Below are 21,585 nucleotides of genomic sequence, written 5' to 3'. Positions count from 1 at the left end.
GTTGTCTAGATTAGTAGAGGAAGTTTCCACACCAATAAAATTATGTATCCTTTAAAATACCAAAGGAAAAATTTTATAAATTTTATTTTAAGTCCCAAAATATAAAAAGTGACATATTATAGGAATATAAACATAAATGCATAAGAACTTAAATATGTATTCACTTAACATGGAAGAAATTGAGTGTCATTTGATTATCACAACAACCTGAGAGGTAGACGCTAATACCCCCATTTCACAGATGAGGAAATTGAAGAAAACAGAGGTTAAATGACTTGCCCAGGATCACAGAGCTAGAGTAGCTGAGACCACATTTGAATTCAGGTCTTCTTGCTTTCAGGCTTAGTGTTCTATAGCTAACTACCTCAAGGATTTTAAAATTGGAAGGTATATTAAAAGTTCAATTGATGTAATTCATTCCTCATCTTTAAAATCAGGAGAATAATAACCCAAGAAAACAAAGTACTGTGTAAACCTACTCTTAATAAATGCTTATTGGATTGAATTAGATCACTTAAGTCCCTTTTGGTTGATTGGTTTCTTATTGTTATTGGTGCTCCAAGAGGACCAAAATGATATCATTATGTTGGGTCAAGTTAAAATGTGTTCAACTTTGGCTAATCAGACCAATCAGAACTCGGAGTCCTCTACCACAAGTTGGTTATAAACAGTCCATAAGAATATTTGGGATGAATATATCTCTAAATTTATGCATTACTTTTTTGTTTGTGTTTTGTTTTTTGAGCTACTGCAATTCTACTTCATTCACAGGGCATGCTAAGTGGTCTTTTGCCAGCAACTCCCCCATCACATAATTCCAAAATTCTTTCTAAGTCTCTACTAGGTAGAAAGTATTATATTAGGCACTAAAGTGTAAAGATAGAACACAGATAAATAAATTCATAACAATTGGGAGACAAGTAAGCACTAATGACCAAAGGCATCAAGAAAAGATTTACATAAGATGAAAGATGATTCTAGAAGAAAGATGAGAGCTAGAGATTAGGAGGAAGGACATTCAAGAAACCAAGGCAGCTATACACAAAGTCATAAAGACAGGAGGTAGAATGACAAATTTGAGGGGAAATGTAAGAACATTTTGCTAAAATGGAGAGTTCTGGAAGATGAAAGTAGAATAATGTGAAATTAACCTGGAAAGGTAGTGATTTTAATGATTTTAAATGCCAAGCTTAGAAGTTTGTATTTTATCACAAAAGGAATAGGGAGTCACTGAAGGTTCTTGAGCCAGGCAACGACATAGTCAAAGTTAATCTTTAGAAAGTACATAAAATTGTAAATTATTACTTCACAGATAAGGAAACTGAAGGCTAGAAAGGTTAAATGCTTGTCCAGAGTTCTTTGTAAATTATAAAGTACAATATATTATCATTAAGGTAACTGACAGCTCACATTTCCTGTTTTTTCACCTCTGCACCTTTATTCTGTGCCTGAAATGTCCTCACTCCTTCTATACTCTCTTATCCACTTATAATCCATATCATCCTATAAAGCCTAACTCAAATGTCATATTGTTACATGAAGCCTTTTAAGATTTCATGAAGCCTCCAAATTTTCAGAGCACTTTGTTTAGATTTTTTTATGCATTTATCAGGAACCATTTTACATTATAATCATTTGTATACATTTTTGTATTTGTATATATATTAAATGCTACAACTAAACTAAAAGCTTTACAAGGAGAGGTATGGTATCATTTATCATCTTATTTCTTCAAGTGTCTATATATAAATAAATAGTTAATACATTTGTTAAGTTTAATTACATTAAAGGAATATAAAATTTATTCTGTTGTTATATTAAAAGATTATAGATGTGTTAGCAAAATAAAGAAATGCTACATGTAATTCAGCTGCCTCAGTATTTTTGCCATAAAGCTCTACTACATGCTAATACAGTTCAAATGAAGTATCCTTCAAAAAAACAACTCTTTAGTTTATGGAAAGAAGCATTATTGCTTAGAAAAAGAAAAATTTTCCATAAACACAAAAGGATTTTCTATATACTTCAGCTCTATTATTGCTATTAAGAGGCTAGAAGACAAGAGTATGACTGAATGCTTCATTTCCAAATCATTCATATCAACCTTTATAGGTAAACATTTGCCTTAACTAGGAAACACACTTCTTTACATTTGAAAAGTATCCACTGGTCATGTTTTCAAGTCAAAAAATTTGACACAGACATTAAGTTGCATCTTGGTTTTTTTATGCAATAGCCAATCAACAAGCATTTATTAAATACCTACTATGTTGCAGGAATGATGCTAAACTTAGAGAAATTCATTCTTTTACTTTAACCTAGATAGGAACTAGAGAAAAAAAAAAAAAACACTGGGGGTAAGAGAAGGAAGGAAAAATAACCTGCTTATACAGAACTCAAGATTCAAATTTCCTAATTGTTCCTATTACCATTAAGATATCCAGGCTTATATCCTTAGTGTTATCTTCAACTCTTCTCTCTCCCTCTCCCTCTCACCATCTCTATAACCCATCTGTTGTCAAATCCTGTCTATTCTACCTTCAAAACATCTCTTCAGTGGTTGAGCTTCTAATTGATCTCTGTTACTCAACTCCAGGTGATCTTCCATTTAGCCATCAAAGTGATCTTCTTAAACAGTGGTTCTCAAACTTTTGTTCTCAATATCTTCATGTTGTTTAAAAAAAAAAAAAAACTATCGAGGATCTGTTCAAAGAGTTTTTGTTCACATGAGTTATATTTATAGCTATTTACTATATTAGAAATAAAAATGATTTTGAATTAGTAGACCCTCTGAAAAGGTTTCAGAGACCCCAACAGTTCTTTGGACTACACTTTGAGGACCACTGTCTAAAGAACAGATCTGACCATGTCATTCCCCATTCAATAAACTCCAGAATCAACTATAAAGATCTGTTTGACTTTTAGAACTCTTAATAATTTCTTAACCCTTCCACTCTTCTTATACCTTACTCTCCTCCATGAACTCTATGATTCAGTGATTCTGGCCTCCTTGCTATTCCTCACATAGCTCCATTTCCCAAATTCCCTCTTTGTCCTTTCTATGCCTCCTCATCTTCACCTCCTAACTTCCCATACTTCCTAGCAACCACAGTTATAGTTCCACTTTCTACAAAAAAAGTCATTCCCAGTAGTCCTTAACATTAATTTACCTCTGAGATTATCTCTGATTTATCTCATCCGTATATTGTTTTTACATGGTTGTATAATATCTCTTCCTATTACATTGTAAACTCCTTGAGGACAGGAACTAAATTTTTTTTTACTTTCTCTGTAATCTCAACACTTAACACAGTGACTGACACAAATAGGTGCTTAGTAAATAATTACTGACTTTATCTGACTCCAAAGCTTAAAAAACATTTACATAACACTGTATTTAATTCAAAAAAATAGTTTAACAAAAAATCAGTAAGCATATACTATTTGCAACGCTGTGTTGAGTACTAAGGGAAGTGCAAAGTTTAGGTAAAAGACTATCCTGGCCTTTATAAAATCTGTGGTCTAATAGGACATGATAGAAATACTTCAAACATCCATTACTTGATTGTTGCATATGCTTTCTCCATTGATGCAGAATAAATGTAAAAGTAATGAAACTATGGCTTAAGATGATTTGGCGAGTTTTTATAGTCAAAAAAAAAAAATTGGTCACCTATTGATTGATCCTTTGGTGAAAAAACAGCATGAAAAAACAGCAGATAGAGTCACAAACCTCAAATATGTTCTATGTGACCCCAAGCAACTTCTCTGAGATTCAGTTTCTTTATCTGCAAAACAAGACAATTGAATTCTGTCCCTTCAAGTTCTAAGTCTATGATGTAACTGAGCAAAATGTTAGCTTAAAAAGACCACTGTCCCCCACTGCATCCTGAGCCATTGCCAGTAATCTTGATCTATGTCTTTCCACTAGACACTCCTATGGTGACTCTGTAGAAGAGAATAGGTTGATAATTTTGCATAGCTCTGCCTCACTTAAATCCAATTCACTTGCAAGTCAACACACCACCCTTCTGATGTCATTGGTTCTCTCTGAGAACAAACAACAAATCTAAGATCTTCTCAGAACTTTGCAGGTACTGGAATTAAAGATATACAATCCATCACCAGTCCTATACTCAAAAGTCTTTCCAGATTTGTAGGACTTGCTGGAGGTTTAATTCAATTAGCATAGCCTTTGAGACAGTGGGTGACTTGCCCTCCATGACAATTCATCAAAGCAGAATATGGAGTATCACATACTCCATCCAAAAATTCCAAGATTTTAGTGAGGATCTCCTTCCACAAATATTGTAGCATGCTCCCTTCTACTATGATTTCTGTGGGTTATCAGAGAGTCTCAGCAGCTAGAATTTGCTATCTGAAGCTAACTAGGTAAAAAAGCTATCTTTAGCTAAATTAAGCCTTGGATACAGAGTATTTAGCTAAATCTATAATCAAAGACTTTCCAGACTTCCAGGACCCAACAAAGTTTATCCTGGAAGTTAATGCTCTTTTCATGTAAATTTCAAACACCCAGGGTTACTTCTATAATACAAAGTGACAGTAGAGTAGAAATTTCATACAGATGCAAATACCTATATCTGCATATGCAAAAGAAAAATGGAACACTGAGATTATATGATAGCTTTTAACATAATTTAACATCTTTGCTTCAATTATCTACTGATTAAACAGGTAATTTGAAATAAAAGATGGACAAAGGTTGAAACCTCTTTTTCTGCTAAGCTACTGACACTCATAAATCTTTACCTTGGTTTATTCTCTTCTAAAATATTGGATCACTATCATATTCTGACTACAAATCCTGTTTTTTGTTAGAAAAAGGTAGATTCTACTTGCCAGTTATATTGAAAAAGTAGTGAAATACCATTTAAAAAGTGAAAATAGGTCTTTCATACAGTGCTAAGGAAGAAAGTTTGAAAAATCCAAGAAGCAAAATTCTTTATGTTCGATTAATTGGGGTTTTTTTTAATCATTAAAAAAGTGTTTCATGCAAAACAAATTACTGCATATGCTCCTGAAATTCCTAGATATCACATGAATAACAATCAATAATTTCTAGAATTCATAGCAACATCAGTATATTGAATCACTTAGGCTGGACTCTATCATATGAAAAGTATCTTGATTCAAAATCTTATAGGCAAAGTTTGAAAGGGAAAAAAAGAAATAAATTAATAAGTAAAAAAAAATGAGAAGGAAATATGACCAAATTTAATATAAATAAAATAAGTAAAGATAGATCGCTGATTCCTATGTATCATGTTTTTAAACTGACAAAAAAAATTTAGAATAGCAAAATTGAACACAGTTATACAATATTAAATGATATCAACTTACTAGAGTTTGAAATTAATTCCTAGAAAGAAATAAAGTACTCATTTCCAGAAAAAGTTTAAAGTCAATCAAGTATTCAAATCATAAAATCACTGACATAAATCTGACAAAAACAGCATTGGTGAGAATCAGAAGAGCTCACTTCAGATCTTGCCTCTGACATTTTGCTATGTGATCTGGAGAAAGACACTTAACTTCCATGAGCTTCAGTTTCCTCTGTTATAAAAGAGAGAATTAGCTTCATGGCCTCTTTCAGATTTAGGTTTATAATCCTATAATCTTACATGAAAGCAATTCAGATGGATTGTTTTGTTAAATACTTAAAAGACAGATTGATACAATAATATTATCTGTTATTTATTTACATAGAATATGTATATTGGGATGGTTTTATAAAAGTTAAAAGAATTATATATTTATTATCATTAGACATATAATATATGTATATGATATAGAATATAATTATGTAAATGTTACATTTACATAATTATATTTACTATATGTGTTTGATTCATTTATGTATAATATACAATCATAATAATCACATGTGTGATTATATATCATATTAAAATAATACACTGATATATGAATATAATAAATTCATAATATCCTTTCAAGTCTTTGACAAAACCATCTGAATACATAGACAATATATACTGGATATATCGTCTATATATTCAGATGACAAAACCATCCATTATTATTTATCCATTTATATTAAAATATATCCATTATATATGGATAAAATATATCCAATGGATATATCCTATGGATATCCTATGGATAAAATATATCCAATATATATATATTCAGATGACAAAACCAGCCATTATTATTTATCCATTTACATTAAAATATATCCATTATATATTGTCTACGTATTCAGATGGTTTTGTCAAAGATTTAAAAGGATATTACATTCCATTATATATTGTCTACATATTCAGATGGTTTTGTCAAAGACTTAAAAGGATATTATGAATTTATATGCATATATATATTGTACACACACACACACACACACACACACACACACACTTATATAACATCCTTTTATGTCAGATAAAACTATCCATCTGAATATGTGAATATACATATTACACGTATAATATAGAAATATATATAGATACAAATATATATGTATATAGATATACACACATATTACAGACAAACACACTACATGGCACAGAGTAAGTATAGTCCAATCTCTATACTTTACAGGAAAGAAAACAATAACTTAACCCTGTATTTCTTTTAAGTAAACTTATATAAATATTAAACCAATTCTTTTCTAAGTAATTTAGAATCCTTTCTGTGATCAATACCAAATTCATTGGGATTTAGTTTCCAGAATCACTTTTTTTAGAAAGGAAGCTAATACTTTCCCTGTTTTCCCTGTTTCCTTATTAAGCTTTTTGGTGTCTCTCCTATATATGACTTCACAAGAGATTATATCTACAAATTCTTTCAGTATCATGATATAATTTGTTTTGCTTAAAATTTTTGAACTTACTTAAAACAACTAGGATAGCTAGTCTCTGCCCTCTCTCTTTATTTCTTCTTTTTGATGTTTGTTCTACCATTTACTTATTAATAGAGAAGACAAGAACAAAATGTCTTCTGTCATAATATGTCACATAATAATTTTTAAAAGCCCAACTGTTCACAATTTACCATCTTCCTAAATACTACTACTTTCCTTCCCTTGTTTTTTTTTTTTATTCTAAGCAGAATTTTTCATAGAAAACTGCCCTTGCTTTAATATGTTTTCTCAAATCTAAAAGCTAAGCTTGAGCATTCTTTATTCTCTAAATGTATGTCACCTTTGGACTACCCTCACTGTTCTTGGTTATGCACAAATCCTATCTTTTATGGACTTCGATACTTTTCATATGAGAGAGTCCAGCCAGTATGTACTATGTACAGACACATCAGCTTCTTTAGCTGAATACCCTCAATCCTCCTTATTAGAACAATTGAGACTAGAGACAAAGAGTACAAATAAGAACATAGATTAATATTACGTTTTTATAAGTTAATCCTACTTTTAATGCTAAAAAGTGCTGCCATATGGTAAATAGATATTGATCTATGAGGATCAATGATCCTCTTATGAGGATGCCCAAATGTTTTATGCTAGTTCTTTTCATTAGTAATATTTGAGTAGCCATCTTTTTCCACAATCATTTATTTTGAACTGTTTGATCATTAAGAATTAACCACATTTAGGTTTCTTAAGATAAGAAAATTCTGAAATCTACATTCCTAGAATTTAGGCACATTACTTGTATTGTCTAATGCTGTCTCTCTACTTTTATATGTTCCAAGATGACAAAAGCATCTGTTTGCTTTTAAATACTCTCTTGAATAATACACAAGATAGAGGTTTTAACTCTAACACATTTTTGCTAACATACTGCTAACACAATAGCAATCAACAGAATCGATTTAGTTGAATCAAAGTATTTCTTTGTTTATGCTAAAAATGACTTAGAAGTCTCTGAGATTTGAAAATGTCAAAATGTATAAGATGTATTCAAAAAGGAGAGTGGGATGGAAGAATATCCATTCAACCAAAATCATCCAATTTTTCCCCTAAAATACAGAATTATTTCATTGTTGACTTGAAAATTTGTTTGCCTGCAAGTAATTTAAAGGCAGGTGATTCAGGAAAAAAATAAAAATATAAAATTACTCCTAAATATGCCATAATACCATTTATAAATATTTTCTCATTTCAAAATATCTTATGTTTCAGTCAATCTGTGATATGGGAAGCAAATGTTATCATATTTTGAAGACAGTCATAAATGTGTTAAATGATTTGTCCAAGATGTTACAATTAAATTAAAGGAAAATAAAATTAGATTTTACTATCTACTTTCATTAAATAGCAAATATTTTGGTGAAAAATAATTTATATCATATATATATATATATATATATACATGTGCAATAGACATGTATATATATATATATATCTACATATACACAAATATACAGAATACTACATGAAAGTATACATACATATGTGTCTACACATTTATAAATATATATGTACATAGACATGTACATATGTATGTGGATGTGTGTTCACACACATATGTATTGTGTGTGTATGTGTCTTTATGGATATAGGTATAAATAATCATGGATGTATTTTTGCAATGAATGTGAAGCTCCATGACAAGAAAAAAAATTTTAAAAGAGCTATAGGAGTGAAACTGTTTGGAAGTGAGAGTTGAGAGGAAAAAATATACACTTTCTGTAGCAACTCAAACTAATAAAACCTAAAGATTATACTCTGAAGACCTGAATGCTAACATAGCCAATTTTAAGTCAATAATATTTCTTGAATACTAATCTTGGGCCCAACATTTCTCTACCAATTATTAAGGAGGACAAAGCACAAGATCGGGGGAAGGGTAGAGAAGAAGATTCAAGAGGATTCACAAAAGAAGGAGAAGAAACCAAACAAATAGAAGACACTTTTACAACAGATAGTAGCAAAATAGTACTGCATATTATACAATTGAATTTAAGAATCTTGGTATTAAAGAGTTTTCAACCTCTCTGAATGTACCTTTATAAGAAAGGGAATTGGTGAGGCAATGATACTAGACATCAAGAAGACAAAATATAATGAATCAGGAAACCTAAAGAAAGTCACAAATGTGGAACAGGTTGTACTATCTTTTAAGAAATCAAAATTAAATTGGAACAGATAAGCCTTTTCAGGAGTACACAAAAGAACAAGAAATGTTGAGGTGGAAGAAGTATAAAACTGAAATGAAAAAGTAAAGAAAACAGAAAATCACAAGATATTAAAACTTTTATGAAGAAAGAACAATAACTAAAAAGGAAAAATCAAGGGTTTTTTTTTTATCCACTTTTAAACAAGGAAATAGGAAAAATGGAAATTCAGGTGTTTGCCCACTGCCCAGGGGGAAAAAAAAAGATGATAGTTATTAGGAAAGGAGGAAGCAAATGAATATACTGAGGGTAATTTTAAACATATAAATGTCAGTCAAACCAAAAGACATGCATCCTAAAGTGTTAAGGGAATTTGCTAATAAACTTACCGAACCATAAATATTTATTTTTGAAAAGTCATGAAGAACTGGGGAGGTACCAGAATATTGGAAAAAAGCAAATGCAGTACTGATCTTCAAAAGAGGAAGAGAAGTGATGCTGGAAGTTACCATCCAGTAAGTCTAACGTCAATCCCTATTAAAATAATGGAATAGAATCTTAGAGTTGGAATGGACCTTAAGAGGTCATATACATTTCAGAGAAAAACTGGAATTCTGTAATGTTGCCTCGTAAACTTTCTCTGATCCAGGACCCTTCTATCAATTTATTACATCTTAAGGATTGTCCCTTTCCCCCAACACATGGCACCTGATGAAATGTTTACATCTGACTTCTCTGGTTCATCATAATTCATAACAAGCTTTGCTTCTTCTTCTTTTTTTTTTTTTAACAGTATTTGATTGTATATGATGATTCTAGTTCATCCCAAGTCTGTTAACTTGACTCTAAAGCTCTGCCCTATTTCTTGAACTGTAATTGCTGCTGCTATCCAAAATAGCAATTGATTGGTAAGATTTCTCTTAAGTCAAAGGTGGCCACAGCTAGAGTAACAAAGAGTAGTCTAGGAGTTATATCAGTCTTTCCCACTGATCACATACTTTTGGGATACAGCTTGTAAGACAACATTTGAATTGTCTATTAGTGTACCAGATATCTTTAATTCTTTAGTAAACATGCTAGTCTCTTCAGTACCATTTATTTTTATCTCTGGCTTTCTCCATTTTCCTTTTCTTTTTGAACTCATGAGTAATTCCACTTAAGTCATTAATTTCTTATTCTGCCTTCAGAAATAACTTCTGACCCAAGAATAAAGACCATTAGTTTAAATTTACATTGGCAACCATCGTGCATGGTTTCATAAAATGCTGATCTATATCAGTTACTTCAAAATTTAAATTTATAAATGTGTCAGAATGCACCTAAAGAAGGAGGACAGTAAGCCTACTGAGGAAATCTCTTATTAAGGAACAAAAGATTACAATAAAGAGTCAATATATGGAGAAAAGAAAAATATAATATGTAGCAAAATGATAGGAGGAAAGGTGGTCTCAAACCTTATATACCTCCCTGTAACAAAGCTCATTAAAGATAGATTTCTGATCTTTGTGACTTAAAGAAGTCACAAAACATATTACAAAGCTCAGCATATGCTCCATAGACATCCCCCTTCCCACTTTTGACCCATAAATCAGTTTGTGTTTTCTTATCAAACCACTGGTTCTGGAAAGAATGTTGAATACCAAGAAGGCAGTCCTAGTCCATTGGTTACTTGGCAAGCACCCATATCAAAGATACTATTATGTCAATGAAGAATAATACTGAATATGATTCTTCTACCCTTTTGTAAAAGATAATGCAAACTGAAGTCAGGAATTTAAGGATGATAAAATGTGTTTACAAAAAAATCATCTGTATATTTTGGGGATTCTAGGTGAAGTTAATGACACTAATTCATTTTAGAAAAGGTGTTAGCAAAATAATTGCACAGTTTTAGAATTCTCTTTAACTGAAATGTGTTTTCTGTAAGTTAGAGAATTCATAAAGATAATGGAGATTTAATGTTGAAAGTGTGTGAAAAATTATTTCATATTTAAATGAGCCAATCCTCCCCCAAAAGTTATTGTTGTGCTGTCACATGTTCTAAAAAAAAATGGCAATATTGAACTTAGTTTATCATTGAAAATGAGATGGTTACTATAATGTTTTGTATATTGCACTAGTACATGTGAATTCCAAACTAAGTTTTTACCACTAAAATTAAAGTATTTTTCCTGGTAACAAATATCTCTAGACACAGACATATAAACCTAAATATTATTTGAAAAATGTCATCTAGTTACAAAGTTACTTGTTGAAGCCAAAAACACAATAGTGAATTTAACAAAACGGAACTTTTTTTTAAATCAGTGAAAACTCTGTGTATAGTGGGGAAGGAGGTATTTTTAATAATAGACATGTTGATTAGAAAAGACATACCTTTAAAAAACTCAAAATGGTAGGTGGGTACTCAAAAGGCAGGAAAATTGAGGGTAATAGTTGACAGTAAATTAAATATGTGGTCACATGGATAGTCTGGACTACATATGCAGAAGCATAATTTTTCTATCTACGTGATCAGTTTTTCTGCTTGACTAAAATGACTAGCAAAATCCATCAAAACAATGAACAAATTATGCATGTTGACCTCAGTGTCAGGAAATAAGATAATTTTATTTTATATCTACTACCAAATAATCTTAATAGTTTTAATATTTTTCTACTAACTATATAGGTCACTAACATTTAAATGTTTTATGCCACATCTTGAAAAATGCAGTTGGACAATATTTAGTTTCTTAAACCACATCAGTCATGTTGAACTAAATCAAATCAGGCTAAATCCTGAAGGGTTACACAAAGTAGGACACAAATGAAAAATAAATGAACAACAAATATTGAGAGCAGTGGTAAAGAAAAAAGATTGGGAAACTTTATAGAACTTTTTGGTTCTGGACAAAATAGCAATATGAGAATAAAATTCTTCTAAAGACACCAAAGGTCAAGAATCTTAAAAGAAATAATGAAAAAACAGTAGGACTGGGTCTACCATTATCAGATCTCAAGTCATATGACAAAGTAATGACTATCAAAATTTTTTTGTATCCAGTTTAAAAAAAAAAAAAAAGATTCTCAGTTGAATGAATGAGATAAGCAAGACCCCCCACTGTAGCCTAGTTTTGGATAAGCCCAATCATGTTAATATTGTGGTAAAAATTTCCTATTTGACCAAGACTGCATGGGAAGAATGAAAAACTAAAAAAAAAAAACAGTTTACCAAAAATTAGGTTTACATTAATCATATGCATTAATCATATTATCAAAATAAATTGCAAATGTTAGCACAGCATAAATGTAAGAGGGTAATTATCACAAAAAAATTAGCAGAGAATGAAAAGAATTATCTAAGGGGAGAGTTCATAACTAAATAGTGAATAGAGATGATCAAAGAAGAAAAACTAACAACTTTGATTATACAAATTCAAAAACTTTTATACAAACAAAATTAATGCAGTTAGATTTAGAACAGAAATTAGTAGGAGAAATTCATTGTAAGGAATATCTCTGCTAAAGGTCTGAGTGGAAAACTATAGGGAATCAATATATAAGAACTTTTTGTTAAAGAACGATAGTTATCAAAAGCTAATTGTAAAAAGAAGCAATGTAAGCTGTAAAACAAAAATGTTTTAAATGACAAATAATAAAAGAATAGAGATTAACAGAAAGACATATTGGAAAGAAAGCTGGTTTTGGAGTCAACAGACCTGGTTTCAAGTCCCATCTTTAGAATAGATTGGCTGTGTGACCCTGGCTAAAAAAGAAAAAAAAAAAAAAGATACAAATTCAAATAACTCTAAGGTTTTAGCAGGAGTCCTAAAACTTTTTAAATAGGGAGCCAGTTCACTGTCCCTCAGACTGTTGGAGGGCCAGACTATAGTAAAAAACAAAAACTTTGTTTTGTGGGCCTTTAAATAAAGAAACTTCATAGCCCTTCAACGTCCTCAGCTGCCGCATCTGGCCTGCAGGCCGTAGTTTGAGGACCCCTGCTTTACAGTATGCCTTTCAGATCACCAAAAGACAAAGATGGCTTCAGGAAGACAGGAATGTCATTTGGACTGTTAGTAGAGCTGTAAATTTGAACAATCATTGTGGGAAATAATTTTTAGTTAAAATATCAATAGCTAACATTTATTTAGTGCCTTAAAATTTTCAAAGCTTTTTACATGGTATCTTCATTGATTCTTTCATCAATCCTATGAGATAAGTCTTAATATTATCTCTATTTTACAGAGGCTGAAACAGGCTGAGAAACTTTAAGTACCTTGCCCAGCGTAATAGAGCAAGTAAAAGTTAGAGGCTGGATTTGAATTCAGGTCGACCTGCCTACAAGTCCAATACTGTAGCTTCCCAACAGCAAATAATACCACAACAGAAAATAAAATGTGTATACTCTGACCAGTGATACAACTACTAACTCCCAAGGGGTTAAAGAAAGAAAAAAAATTGTTTATACAAAAATAGATTTTTTTTTACTTCCAAATGATTGAATGACTAAACAAATTGTGATATTTGAATGGAAAGGAATATTATCATGCTGTAAGACAGGGAAAATGTGAGGAAGTCTGATTATTTGGGGAAATTTTTATAAACTTTTGCAGAGCAAAATAAGAAACAGAAGAACAATGTGACATAGAGAACATATTTATAGACATGACCAAGTTATTAATTTGTTTCTTGACTATATTTATTTGTCATATGACATGTATATTTATATGTGTGTCATAAGGGACCTCTCTGAGTGAGAATGGGAGATGTCAGAGGCAAGTGACAATGATGTAAGAAATTAAAATTTTTAAGTCATCAAATTATGGAATTCTTTGATGTAAATATATATTTTTCTATGCTATGAATGCAATTTAATGTAATTATAAGATCATAAAAAACCACTCCAGAGAAGGACAATGAAGTTAACAACCTGAGTTTATGCTACATCAGTTTTTGCAGCTTCACCAATGAATTGTGATGGAGGCATGGAGGAAGGGGGTATTGGGGGTACTGGGAAAAGGGGTAAAGGAGTGAAATAAAGTGATACTCTGGGAATCAGGATGAATTAAGAAGTATTTCTGAGAATCAATAACAAATCATTTGTCAAACAGGAGGTGAAATTTTGAGTACTCTAGTGATACTGATTCATTAGACAGTATTCTAAATAAATCAATAGCTATTTTGTATTCCCAGGGAGTGTGATATGATGTGAATGACAGATGGCTATCAGACAAATAAGGAGGGGCTTGATAAGCTACCTAAAAATAGTTAGAAACAGGAAGCATCAAAAGTATTACTTATTGTGAATATAAAAGGAAATAAAATTAGATGTGAACAGAAGGAAAAAAAAAAAGATCAGTTCTGACTAAGTACTCTATAGTAAAATCTATTATCTCTAGAAATATGTTCTAAGGGAATATATATTTTTGTACAAACACACACACACACACACACACACACAAACCTACATTCCAGAGAAAAAGCCCACCCATAATCACATGTATTTGAATTCTAAAATATCTTCCTTTTTTCCTGTTTGCCCATAAAATTAATGTGAAAAATTTACTGAAAATGTTATACAGTATATTTTATTCTATGGTTAATATTAATTTTAGAATAAAGATGTATAAACTCAAACATTTATGATGAATATAAATTACTTAGACCTGCCCCCTTCATCCTTTCTTTAATTTGTCTGAGATTATATTCTGAGAAATGGACCAATCTTGAAAACCTAAGGTCAAAAGGGAAACTATTATTATTACCCACCATGGCTTACAGAATGGATATCATTAGCCACTGCAGTTCAAGATGCCTTTTTATGCCTCAGGAAACTCTGCTTCCTGGGACAATTAAGCAGGTATCACATTCAGACTAATTACTGATGACATAATAACAGCAGACTTCTATAGCATTTCATATACATTATCTCATTTAATCTTCATATTATTCCCATTTTTATAAATTAGGAACTAAGGCCCATTCATGTTGAGTGACTTGCCAAGACCATTTAGCTGGCAAATGGTAGTTAGGGCTTATAACCCCAGAGTTTATGATTCTGTAGTTAGTATTCTTTTCACCAAAACAAAGTTGCTCCTGTCAAAATTTAAATACCTATGTGGGTAAAATGAAATGGTTTTAAAAAAAAAAAAAAGGCAGAGGCAATGTGATAAGGCAATCTATGACTACTGAGTGGCAATCACAAGATTTTCAGCTTTTCTGTCTTCCAAACTTCAGGTGGTTATTCCTATAGAAATATTAGATCCCCAAATAAAAATTAATAAAATTTCTTTCCCATCCCTCCCTTGCTTTGCCATCTGGCCAAACTGAAAATGATAAGCCTCTACATGTTTTAAATGATAGGTTTATAAAGCACTAAGGAAATACAGTGGAAGTCTAGAGGGGAAAGCAAAGAATTTATCTACTTAATTTCAGAGTATAAATATGGAGCCTATCAGAAGAGCAACAAAAAACTACATAAGTAAATTATTCACACAGGTCACCTATGCTGGCCAAATAAAGAAAACAATTTCAAACTTTTATTTCTTTGCCATTGTGGAACAGGTAAAAATAAAAAAGATACTTTCTTTTTAAACTATGCAATATGTACAAACAATTCTATGTCATTTAAGCTTGTCTAAACAGCACTTTGTGATAATGATAAATGTTGGAGGAGATGTAGGAAAACTGGGACACTAATGCATTTTGTTGGTGGTGTTGTGAACTTATCCAGCCATTCTGAAAAGCAATTTGGAATATGCCCAAAGAGGTGAAAAATTGTCTATATCTTTTGATCTGGCAGTGTCACTACTGGGTCTGTATCCTAAAGAGATTATAAAAAAGAAAAGGACCCATATGTGTAAAAATGTTTTTAGCAGCTCTTTTTGTGTTGACAAATAATTAGAAACTGAATGGATGGGGAATGGCTAAATAAATTATGGTATATGAATGCAATGGAATATTATTGTTCTATAAGAAATGATGAGCAGGATGATTTCAGAAAAGCTGGAGAGACTTATATGAATGGAAGCTAAGTGAGCAGACCTAAGGAGAACACTATACAAAGTAACAGTAAGATTATGTGATGATCAACTATGATAGACTTAACTCTTCTCTGCAATGTAGTGATCTAAGACAATTTCAATAGACTTAGTACAGAAAGTGCCAACCACATCCAGAGGGATGTGGATCGAAGCATATTATTTTCACTTTTTTTTTTGGTTTCCTTTTTCTTTCTTGTTTTTTCCTTTTTTGTTCTGATTTTTCATTCACACCATAATATGGAAATATGTTTTAAAACATTGTACATGAACAGCCTATATCAGATTACTTGCTGTCCTGGGGAGGTCAAAGGTAAAGAAGGGAAGGAAAAAATATAGAAATCAAAATCTTACAAAAATGAATGTTGAATTATCTTTACATATAATTGGAAAAAATAAAATACTATTAAGAAAAAAATAAGCAGCACTTTGTACCTCTTTTTTGGGTCAACAATCCTTTGGGCCCTTTCTTCAAAATACTCAATTAAGAGACACAGTACTTGATCTGGCACACTTTATTGGCAAGACTACTAGATGAGAAGTCAGAGAATCTGGGTTCATATCCTAGCTTTGGCATTTACTCTCTAATCCTGGACAACTCCCTTAATTTCTTGTTGCCTTAGTTTCCCCACCTATAAAAATAAGAGTTGGATTATATGACTTCTAAGGTCCCTTTTTTCAATAAAGTCAACATGCTAATTTGTTTGTAGAAAAATCACTAAATTTAACTTAAATGACTAGCATAAGAAGTTATACTCAAAATGTGCTAAAATGAAAAAAAAAAAAAAACCACTTCAATTGTCTTAATGTTATACTTACCAGTTTCTCCTGCTGTTTTATTCTTCCCATGAGGTTTATAGAGAACATAAGAACAGCCTTTTACATGGAAATGGTCATTAATTTGTCTAAACCATCTGAAAAAGCAAGAAGACATTATAGAAAAGTTTTTTGAAGAAAGCAACCAACACAAATTCAAATGAAACTTTAAGAGTTGAAAATATAACATTTAGTAAAATAATAATATTTATAGGAATCTCAAATAAAATATGTGCCTTGTCATCAAGTAAACATCTTGTAGTACTTAAAAATAAATATATCATGTACCAAGTGGTATAACATCCAGATTCCCATAGAAGTTCAGAGAGCTGTAAGAAGAATTAGAAAGCAAAATTATACCAGTGGAAGATCTCAACCTTGTTCTCTCGGGAAAAAATAAATAGAACCACAAAATAAATAAGAAAGAAGTTAAGGAGGTAGATAGAATTCTAGAAAAGTTAGGTTTGATAGACCTTTGGAAAAAACTGAATGGAGACAAAAGGGAATATACTTTTTTCTCAGCAGTACATGGAATCTATACAAAAACTGACCATGTACTAGGACATAAAAATCAAATGCAGAAAGGCAGAAATAGTAAATGCATTTTTTTCAGATCATGATACAATAAAAATTACATGCAATAGGCCAGGGGAAAAAGAGAACAAAAATTAATTGGAAACTAAATAATCTAATCTTAAAGAATGAATGGGCAAAACAACAAATCATAGACACAATCAATAATTTCATCTAAGATAATGACAATAATGAGACAACATAACAAAATTTATAGGATTCAGCCAAAGCATTTATTTAGGGGAAATTTTCTCTCTCTAAATGCTTACTTTGAAAAAAAAATTTTTTTTAATTCCCAATTAAATACCAAAAATAAATATATAACTCAAAACAAACTCCATTGATAGGGTAATAGCAAAACTACAATATGTGGAATGCCATACACAGAAGGGAATAGGTAATAAAAAAAGTATTCTGAAAAACATGGGAAGATTTTTATGAACTAATGCTGTGATATGAGAGAACAATCTACAAAATAGCTATAACAATATAAATGAAAAGATCATTAAAAACAAATTGAACTCTAAGTAACTAGAAAAGCAATGAAGATCTCAGAGAAAGTATTAAAACTTGTATTTCTATCCTCAGAATGGAGGGAAAGGTCTACTAGAATAGAACACTATTCATTCACATTGTCAAATGTGTTTACTGTATCTTGGCTTAACAATTTTTTTCTCATAAAGGAAGATTTAATCTGGGAAGAATCTGTGACCTGACTATAATGTAAAGACAAAAAGCAGCACTAACACCTTTACCAAGTAAATACAAAAATTAGGATGTATGATTGAAAGTTACAAGTTATCCTGTTACATATAGGTTGCTTTAACTTGTAAAAACTAATGTTAAGTGAACAGAACCAAGAGGAAAAATTTATATGATTTCATGTCAAGATAACTAGTTTTGAAAGGTTGAAGCACTCTGATCAATATAATGATCTAGAAATCCCATGATGAAACATGTTACTCACCTCCACTTAGTAAGGTAAAAGACTCATGAATATAAAATGAGGAAGTGTGCATGTATATTTACACATATGTGTGGTTGCATATACATGCATGAATAAGATAGCCAACAGGAAAATTTGTTTTGCTTGACATTACATGTTTGCAACAGGTTTTGTTTTTGTTTTCTCAGTGGGGGTGAGGGGCTGGGGGAACAGATGAGGAGAAGGGGATTCAGACCTGAAAATAAAATAAAACTGAATTTTCACTATGGCTGCTTTATATGTCACTAATGTGGAATATTTTTGGGATATGATTAACTCATGAATTTGTTTTGCTTGAATATACATATTTGTAACAAGTTTTGTTTTTCTTGCTTTCTTTGTATGGTATAGGGCTCATAGAGGGAGATGTAAGGGTATATATAGAGAATTTGAACCTGAAAATAAAATAATATTGATTTTTTTTTTTTTTTGCTGAGGCAATTGGGGTTAAGTGACTTGCCCAGGGTCACACAGCTAGGAAATATTAAATGTCTGAGACCAGATTTGAACTCAGGTCTTCCTGACTTCAGGCTCATCCACTGCACCACCTAGCTGCCCCAATAATATTGAATTTTTAACAAAGATTATTTCATACCTCATTAACGTGGTATTTCCTGTAAAAGGACCAAAACGAATATCTTCAAATGGGGGCTGAAATCCCAAAATGTGTAAAGCCTCTTCTTGAGTAACAGGTGGAAGGCTACAAGAAAAGCATCATTTTTAATACACATATTTATATAACAACATCGACATTGTCAAGACAAATAGCCTTGAAAGACTAAAGAACTCTGATCAGTATAATGATTTACCACAATTCCAGACAGATATAGAGACAGACAGATACCTATACAACAAAAATAAATACTTTAACAAAGACAAAAACAAATTATCACAGAAATACAACTTTAAAATAGAAGCCTAAGTTGGGAGAGGTAGTACTGTCGATAGTTCCTGCTTCCAGGAAGACTGAAGCTGACAGATAGCTTGAGTTTGAGAGTTCTGAGCTAAGCCAATCAGGTGTCCACACTAACACTAGCATCAAATAGGTGAGTCTCTCCAAACTGGAGGTTACCAAGTAGCCAAAGAGGCACAGATAAGCACAAGTCAGAAATTGAATAGATCAAAATTCCTTTACCAATAAGTACGGATATTGGTCTTATAAGTCCTTTCACTTTCAGCCAGCATTAAGGAGGGAAAAACATTAAGGGAAGATGCTAAGTAAATGTCAAGTGCAAAAACCATTTGGAGAATACTGTATATCAAGGAATACGTATGACTTACTTTCCAGCTCCCATTGTGCTATATAAGAAATTCCAACAAGATATCAATGAGGAGATACCACAGGAAGTCTTATACTGAGGTCGACTGATACAGTACCTGAAAAGAGAAAAGCTTATTTTAGTGATTTGAACATAAGCTATGTAAATGAATAGTTTATCAAAGTATATGTGATAATTGCAGGTTTCAGCTTGTGAATATCAATCAATGAATATTTATTAAGCACCTACTATTTGCCAAATACTGTATTAGAGGTACAATGAATTAATTAAGTTCTGTTTTCAAGAAGCTTAAAAGCCAATGAGGAATGTATCTGTAAATATCTACAGAATAAATATATAAAAAGAATAAGCACAAAGTAGTTGTTAAATACAAAGTAGTTTGGGAGGGAGGGCAAGAGCAGTTGGGAGAACAGGAAAAGTTTCACATAGAAGCTTGCTTCAGCTGTATTTGAAGGAAGAGAATTTTATGAGGCAAAGATAAGGAGAAAAGACATTCTATGCATAAGAAACAATCAACGCAGAAATACAGAAAGTGAAGATGAAAGACTAGAGGTCAAGACAGGAGTTAGAATTTTATATATAAATATGAGAATCTGTATAGAGATAACTTCATTCCCATCAGCCTTTTCAGTGGCTGTTCCCCATATATATTCTCTTTCCTCATTTTATTTTCTTCACTTCCTGACTTTCTTAGTTTTCTTCACAATTCATCTCAGATACCACTTTCTGAAAGAGGCTCAGTTCATTCCATCCCCACCTTCATCCCCATTGCTAGAAGGCACAGCTAGTACCTTCTGAGATATCTTCTACCTACTTTCTACACAACTTATATGTGCATACTTGGTTCTTTGTTTCTCATTAGAATGAGTTCCTTGAAAACAAGGACTGTTTTCGTCTTTCTTTCTATTCCCAGCACTTATCATGTCTGACATGTACTAAGTACATAATAAATGTTTAATAACTGACTTGCTTGAGACCACACAACCACTAGGTAAAGGAGCTGGGGTTAAAATCTGAGTCTTCAGATTTCTGGAGTCCAATCATCTTTCTATTTAACTATTCTTCTCAATTCTACAATGGCCCCTTGAGATCTCTAAAGGAACAATTCCCTCCCTGATTATTTCAATCATAATCTTTATACATCTCATCCTGTAAGATTTTTAATCAATGGCCTTCCATATTTTTCAATATGAATTTGAAGTTTTTTCAAATTATTTTAAGTTGATATTTCAGCAGATTATACTTTTCTCCCATACTTCAAAAAACTTTATATAGTAATGTTGTCATAGAGCAGATATGTATACCAATATGCAGAAGAGATCTTTAAGAAAAATATTAATTGTATCTATTCAAGGCACAGAGCTATAATTCATAGCACTGTAAAAGAAGGATAAAACAATACCCTGTTAACATTAGAGGTAAGAGTCCTCAGAGAGCATCTTATTTAAAAAAAAAAAAAAAGAAAAGAAAAGGGAGGCTCAGAAATGTTAACTGATTTTTCCAAGGTCACATAGCTTGTTAGTACCAGACACAAAACTAAAAACCAGGGTTCTTATTCCAATGTCCTTTTCCCAACACCTTAAGGAATTTGTAACCCAATTTTCATAAACACAAATTTGCTTAAATAGTTCAGTATAATGAAAAAGACTCATGAAATACTGAATTTGACTCATCTTTTTTTCCCTGGTTATATTCTTCTAGTTAATTAATTGCTTTTCTACCCTAAAGATAGAGAAAAGGAAAAAAGGAGACTTTGATAAATTTAATGTAAATTATTTTTACCCTGAATATCTAGAATTGGCTTAAAATGGGAAAAAAAATATAGACATTTTTCAAAGAACATATCTCACATCTACTC

The 21,585-nt window shown here is 31.4% G+C and overlaps 1 protein-coding gene across 4 annotated transcripts in view; it reads right to left on the bottom strand.

The window, feature by feature from the left end:
• Positions 1 to 21,585, bottom strand: part of BIVM (basic, immunoglobulin-like variable motif containing) — a 44,218-nt gene that overhangs the window by 7,083 nt on the left and 15,550 nt on the right. For all 4 annotated transcript variants that reach the window (XM_051984157.1, XM_051984156.1, XM_051984159.1 and 1 more), the window contains exons 4-6: positions 19,729 to 19,824; positions 19,043 to 19,147; positions 16,893 to 16,987 (exon numbers count right to left, since the gene is read on the bottom strand). In XM_051984157.1, the coding sequence (XP_051840117.1) occupies positions 16,893 to 16,987; positions 19,043 to 19,147; positions 19,729 to 19,824 (296 nt within the window). The remainder of the gene's footprint in view (positions 1 to 16,892; positions 16,988 to 19,042; positions 19,148 to 19,728; positions 19,825 to 21,585) is intronic.

The sequence above is a fragment of the Antechinus flavipes genome, chromosome 3 (assembly GCF_016432865.1).
Source record: "Antechinus flavipes isolate AdamAnt ecotype Samford, QLD, Australia chromosome 3, AdamAnt_v2, whole genome shotgun sequence".
In the NCBI taxonomy this organism is placed as follows: Eukaryota; Metazoa; Chordata; class Mammalia; order Dasyuromorphia; family Dasyuridae; genus Antechinus; species Antechinus flavipes.
The sequence above is the reverse complement of the archived record's forward strand: the minus strand, read 5'-3'. Positions and strand labels throughout refer to the sequence as shown.